The sequence below is a fragment of the Anser anser genome, assembly GCF_964211835.1.
Source record: "Anser anser genome assembly, chromosome: 5".
Taxonomy (NCBI): Eukaryota; Metazoa; Chordata; class Aves; order Anseriformes; family Anatidae; genus Anser; species Anser anser.
The window spans coordinates 50424809-50431991 of NC_139725.1; the positions used below are offsets into that span (position 1 = coordinate 50424809).

At 38.1% G+C, this 7183-nt stretch overlaps 1 protein-coding gene across 2 annotated transcripts in view; it reads left to right on the plus strand.

Annotated features, from left to right (window-relative positions):
- The window catches only part of SLC24A4 (solute carrier family 24 member 4), a 98778-nt gene extending 91804 nt beyond the window's left edge, over positions 1-6974 (plus strand). The window contains exon 18 of one of the 2 annotated variants that reach the window (XM_083838876.1): positions 596-6974. In XM_083838876.1, the coding sequence (XP_083695002.1) occupies positions 596-748 (153 nt within the window). In that variant the 3' untranslated portion in view covers positions 749-6974. The remainder of the gene's footprint in view (positions 1-595) is intronic. The other variant, XM_083838878.1, reaches the window with a different exon arrangement.
- The last annotated feature ends 209 nt before the right edge of the window (positions 6975-7183 follow it).

A 7183-nucleotide genomic window follows, 5' to 3' on the forward strand; every position in this document is an offset into this window, starting at 1 on the left:
TGAAAATAGGAGCCTTCATGTGGATTTCATTGCTTTGCTGCTTGTAACTTGTAACTCCCCTTAGTTCTGGAGCTGAGTAAAACATCAAAGAAAGCAGCTCTTCCGAAGCTGTTGAAAGAATGAGCATTAGGTGCTGGTGTTCTACTGGGACATAAAGGATCTGTAGGGGAGCACTTTGGGGAGAGGCATATTCAGGGCATTTCTTTAGTTCATAGCCAATCAATGAATGAGTGCTGCCTGACTAGAATGTGCCCCACATACTGAAAATGCCCCGCATACTGAAACTGAGCACCTAGGGTCCTGTTTCTCTGTTCCATGAAGAACTTCTGAAGTGGCCTTAAAGCGGTTCATTTAATGTTTTGTAAAGGGATCTTCAGACAAAAGAAAGGCCAGAGTTTGAGTCATTGGACTGGGTTTTTACATTCTTTTTCTTGATCAGAAAAACATATGTTGCCTTTTTATTCTGTAAAATACCAAGAATATATTTTTATCTTGATTCAGGATCTCTAATTCAAAAGGCTCTCATTTTTAGCTTATAATTGTCTCCAAAAGTCTCCTTTGTGGCTTAATTAACTAACACTTTGTTTGCTTGCAGGTGTTTGGAATCCATGTAAATAAGTGGAAACTTGACAGGAAATTAGGCATCTACGTGTTGTTTCTTTATGCTGTTTTCCTGTGTTTCTCTATATTGATAGAGTTTAATGTCTTCACCTTTGTCAACCTCCCTATGTGCCGAGAAGAACTTTAAACTACAATAAGGAGAGAGACTGCAATTATTCTGATTACGTGTGCTGTAAATGACAGGAGACATTTCACATTCCTACCTTCTTTCCATCAGTAATTGAGTGTCATTCCTGCTTCTTCAGCTACCAAGCACTTTTACCTGTGTGGAAGGAAAGCATACCTTTCTTGTAACATGCTAGCTCAAGGCAACCAAAGCATTTTCCTTCTCTTTGGATATTGCTGCTCAGTCATAAAGCTGTGTGGATCTTACGCAGGACTCTCAAATGTCCCCACATATGGGACTTTCTGTTGTGATTTTCATTCTCCTTTTGCAGACAATCAAACACCACCTCCAAGGTTAACAAGAAGACTGGAGAAGAATCTTTATAGTTCTTTAGCTTTTGACACTTACTTTCCATGGAAGGAAAAGAGGCAAGCTCAGAACTTTTCTTGGCTTAGTCAAAATGTCTCAACTACAGGACCAGAAAGTCCAAGGCACATATCATGGCATGTACTGTTGAGGACATCATTTCCCCTTTCAAGTGCTCTGCTTATAGAGGAACTGCAAGGACAGTTTTGATGGCAGTGTTGAATATTTATCATTCTTTTCAATGAAGATGAACAATGCAGCAGAGAAAGAAGAGGAAATGGTTGTATGTTGTATCACTTCTGATGATGCACACTAAAAGTTTGACTATCTGCATATCGAAGAAGAGAATTACATGCAGAAATTTATACTTGAAAAATAATGTTTTACCATTAATAAGGAATGCTGTATATATTAGTATAAACTAACATTTGTGGAATATTACACCATGAGAAATATTTTGCATTGGCCCTCGTACGCCCATTTTGTAAATTTAGAAGAAACTAAACAAATAAAATACAACTGGGTGCTCAGTAACTAACAGTTACTGTTATCAGCTGAGAAAAGTATCTGAACATAATCCAGGCTTTCTGACAACAAAACCCACCCTGGTTATGATTTGATTTGTTTGATGGGGGAAAGAAGCTTATTTCATCAGTCAAGAAGCTGGTGTATTCTCTGCTCTTTATTTATTCCCAGAAGCTTAATGAAGGTGGGTGTCTGACACTGAGCAGTGCAGATAAAAAAACAGGTAGACAAAAGCAAATCTGTTAAGAGAATGTGGTCTTTGATTGGATTGTATGCAAGTTTTGAGGCATGATATACTTCTTTTTAACCCCCAGTAGAGGCCAGGTTTTGATATCCTATCCACCAGCATAAATCTGATATAGGGAATTACTCTGGATGTAAATGACAGCAGGATCTGGCCCAGAGTATTAAAAATAATGGGTAACATTCCATATTGTAGTAATCATAAGACTGCAAATCACTGAGACAGTGTGCATATTTTGCATTGCTACTAAACTTCAAAATATTTTAAAGCTGTATATGAATGAAAGATCACAAAGTTTCTAAAGAAGCACATTTAACTTTATACATAGATTTTTTTTTAATTTTTTAATGTTTATAAACCAAATCTGCCAACTAAAAGTTGATGCATTTTTAAATATATTAATATATTTTGCACTTAAGACTACATATAAAAATTCCCATTACTATGTCAATGAGAACATACTAAAGAACCTTAATAAATAAGCACTAAATCAAAAAAGTTCCTTATCTTGGCATATCTGACAAATAATTCTGTTCAACCAGCTCACATGTAGGACACTGTTTACACCAGGCAATGTGTTTACAATTAAGGCTATTTAAAATTTATTTTGATACAAATCAAGGAGTGTATTCTGCTGTTAAACACTTTTTAGGAATTGAATCCTTTCAATGTAATGCTAAGGAAAAAATAGCAATGTGTTCGTTATTTGCTGTACGCTCCGTGGCAAACGTCAGTATTAGCACCCATTTAGGGTTTTTCACTTTAATAAGGTAGTTAGGTAGTTAAACTACCAGTCCTAAAGATGGCAATAAATACAGCATTATTAAAATGCTTTATTGAGTAGGCAAGCATGACAGTAAACACATTTGTCCTCAAGTATGCAGATGACCCTGTTTCCTGGCATTCAAGACATTTTTGCTGTGCTGTAGCAGCAAAGCAGAAGAGGTAGAATTCAGTCTTTGAGTTCATGGTGGAGTTCGTCTTTGAGTCTTCTGTTGCAGAAAAGCTGTGAAGGAGCAACCCTCTTTACTCTTCCTTTCTTCCCTGCTCTTTCAGGAGGACAGTTTGGTGCTGATGCTCCTGTGATGGTTAGATATGAGGCTGAAAGGAGCAGAGGTAGAGGCAGGGGTTGGAGAACTAGTTGCCTCCAAGCAAACATTTGCTCTTCTGTGCACAGTTCAGGCAGCTCAGATGTATTTACACTACGGAAGAGTGGTTCCAAAGTCTAGTTTTGAATGCCGACTGATCAGCTGAGTTGATAGTGATGAGGGCATCAACATTTACAGTGCCAGATCCAGCAAATTGTACTGTACCTTCATATTTCTGATTCAGGTAACTTTAAAAGACTAGGGGCACCCATTTGTTCCATAGCTCAAATATGTGTGAAATTGTGTTTGCTAATGCCATGAATTATTGAGACATCATTTAGAATTATTTTGCCTAAATTAAATATCACCTGCTCCAAAAATCGGGAGTGTTCTGTTGTAGGAAGAGACAGTCTTGGAGGGTAATACTGACCTTAAATCACATGGCTGGTCCTGGCATTTTATACTCCTACGTAAAACGTAGACCAACTTCAGGACTATTTCTATGGATTGTAATGCTGCGTTTCCTGAGGCAGTCTCATATGCATCTTGTGTTATGAGACGGGTGTCATGCCATGCTTACCATTACAAATGACGTTAGTAGGATTATCCTCTGACATAACAATATGACCAGGGATATATTGTTTGCCAAAGAGTTACTAGATGCTGTATCAGGGCCTTGATGACACATGATCATATGAAGTAGTTAGAGTCTCTATATAGTCATTACCAATATGCTAAAATAAATAAAGATGGCAATTATAGGCTGAACCATGCAGATAAACTAAATGGCCTGAGAAAGATCTGTTTGACAGGTTGTTGTATGTCAGATACCCACTTCAGAATGTGTCAGTAATTCAGGAGAATATTGCTGAGTAATAGCGGACTAGTGCCTTTCACATGTACAGAAAATAATTTGCTTGGGTGGTCAGGAAACCACTACAAATTTTGCCCTTTCCCAATCAAGATAAGGGGTGATTTGCACTTGGCTCTCTGAAGTTACTGCAACTCTACGTTGTGTCTGTTCAGGTTGTGTCTGCAAAATTTTGTAGCCGTGTTATTTTACTATCCATTGTAAAAGTTAGCTGGCTGAGTTTGGCACATGTGCCACAGCGGTGTGTAAATTAATATTCAGTTCAAGAGTGAAGAGAAAGCTGGTGGATGTGAGAGGAAAACTGTTACTGTGATCTGAAAATCGCCAGCGTACTAACACTGAAAAGTAATACAATTCAGAAAAAGATATCCCTTATCCAGCAAAGCTTAACTTCGGTAGGATTGATTCCATGCTTAAAGCTAAACACACATCCAAGTGCCTTGCTGGATCGTTTCCTAAGATGACAGCTGAGCATGGTTTCTGGGGTTTCTGTCACATCCAGATTTTTTCATATGTTACTGGTTTCTTAGTCTACAATTTTAATTTTCCCTCAAGTTAAAAGCTTTGTCTGGAATCTATGGACCTCTGCTCTGCTGATACCACTTTAGATTCCCACTTGTGTAAATAAGAGGAGAACAGGTTCCTTGTCCCAAAGGTTTCAGAACTGTCCTGGTGTACAAACAGGACCATAACTGAAGTACAGCTGGCCAAGCAGAGCTCCCAGCAGCTCTTTCCTGCTGCAGTTCCACTGGAGTAGTACAGTCCCACAGAGATGATCCGCTGAATTCAGCAGTGTCTGATCCCATACAGACCATAACGCTCATACTACCTTATAAAGTTGCGTGATCAAAGTTCAGCTCCTGCTACTCTGAGTCCCACTGAAAGTATTGCCTGAATTAAAATTTCAGGCTTGGGATCTGCATGCCTAAATCTAATTCTAAGAAGCTACGGTTATGGTTTCTCAATGACTACTGATGATCTAAGGGCTGCTCTCTGGGCTCGAGTCCAGCCTAGCAGAACACCTGAAGTCTTCCCAACAGGTACAGCAGAGTCAACCGTCTTTCTCCTGGCTCAGTCATTGGCGTGCCAATTTTATTTTATTTTATTTTGATATGCTTGCTGCAGCTGTGACTAACGCATAATTAGTTTCTGGTTTTAGATTATATTTGTAAACATTCTGTCAACATGTAAACAAACGGAAAAGGTCTTTCCTACTCCAATACTTATACAGCAATTATAGAGGAGACGCTATTCTTTGATTTCCTTTGTGACTGTGCTTTAATTACATGCACTTGTTTTTATTATGTTTGCTCTAGCTGCACAAATCCCTCATGAGTTTGGGTGTCTTCCATTTTTGGATCTCTTGCAATTGTAATGTCATTTATTTGTGTACCGCTGTTAGATTGTTTTTTGGTAGAGTGCTTTAAGCTGTATAAATACTGCCTGATTATTCATGCTAAGGAAAGATCAGACCTAATGTAATATGAAACAGACACTAAATTAACACTGATAGCCAGGTGAAACCAAAGAATCTTGCTGATTGAAATGCAACACCTTTGGACATAATGTTCTGTCATCGCAAGCCTCAGATCCTTCAGTTACTTGTGTTTAAGCACTCAGAAGAAAAGCTCTTCAGCTCACGCATTTACTACACATTTTCCTTTATATTTCTTTGAGTCTGAACTCTAGATTTTTCAGTCTGTTGGGTGGTGAGAATTACATGATGGTTACACAGGTAAATGACAGCATTTAGTTCCAGCAACTCTGTACCAAGCCCCTTATTGCCCCTTATTACTTTATTGAACTATTTTGAAAACTCCGTATGCAAGTGATCGGCGTTCTGCTGAAAAGCAGAATGTCATTCAGCTGATACGTGCATTCCAGTTTCTGACCTGGTGTGCACAAGTTTAAAAACCTCCTTTGAATAACTTGAGCTTGCATTTTCTTACATTTCCCCCTGCACGGTGTCCACATATTTTCTCCCATATTTCTCATATTTTCTCCCCAGAGAAAGCTGTGAGATCCTATACATCCCTGTCCCGAAATCTGAGATACATGTAGCTCCTTCTCCGCAGGCTGACCTGTATAATGATGGTGACAGTTTGTACATCCCGTGTTCTACTTGCTACCATACTTCTGCCATACAGTACACTGTCTGAAAGAAATGAAAGAGCGTAGGAACCTAATAACATTTGAATATTTTCTTACAAGAATTACTGAATTTAATTCCGTTTCTTTCTTACTTGCACAAAGAATGTATGTGATTGTTGCTGTCTTATCACTGAGATGATCTTGGTAAACTTGAAAGACAAATACAATGGTAGGTTTATAGCAACAGGGAATTGTGACAAAATCTAAAGGTTATCAGGATATATCAAAACCAGACAGGTGAAGTCTCTGGAAAGTCTAATACCAACTGTGATGCTTCTTTTCAGAGGGTTTTGCAGCAAGATTATTGCCTTCACTCATAACCCAGTTGGGTATGCAAAGAACACTTGTAAGTCTGCTTCCCCAGCAGCATCACTGTTCCAAATGGCTGAAACTGCAGCAAAGTTACGACCAAATTCTTGCCTTCTCGTTCTTGGAAGGGGTGCCAGCGCTCATTCACGTCCTGGTAGTTGGCACAAATTTTTATCAGTGGAACTGAGAGTAGAATTTGGCTCCCGCTATCTCCTCCGTTGCAAGAAAGTATTTGAAATCATTTATGATCACTAAAATAACTTCTGAACCTTTTAAACTTCCCTGTGTTTCATACTTGCAGGCATTTGCAGTGCACCCTTAGGAGGTTCAATACCTCTTAAAATATTATTACAACTTTCTAGAACCGCTTACTTTGAAAACAGAAAGGGATGAGTTTGTAAACTGTAAATAACACAAATCTATTTATCATGTTATTTATTTTTTCAATGACTGTGACCTTATGCACTGTGAATGCTCTGTGATATGGGGTCCTTTGTACAGATAAATATGTCATGAAATCCAAATGGATTTAATGTGATAATTTGTTACAAAATGTTGGCATGATAATTGATTATTTTTGTTGTGAAAATTTTAAAAAATAGTTAACTAAACATTTATAAAAAATTCTAGCAGTCAGTATTGTAATGCACTATATTATCAACATATGTACACTATCAATAAATTATATAAGAACAACTTGAGTGTTTGCAGTATTTTTCTCAGTTGCTGAGAACATGTGAAGCATTCTCATATATATTGTTGAAAATCTAAAATTTCAGGACCCAGCTAGGATATGTGCCTGCACTTTCTTGGTGAAATTTGGTCCCTGCTGAACTGAATGACAGAAGGCTCACACATTTTCGTCTATTCAAGGGAGTATCACCTGGATCAAGCTAATTTTG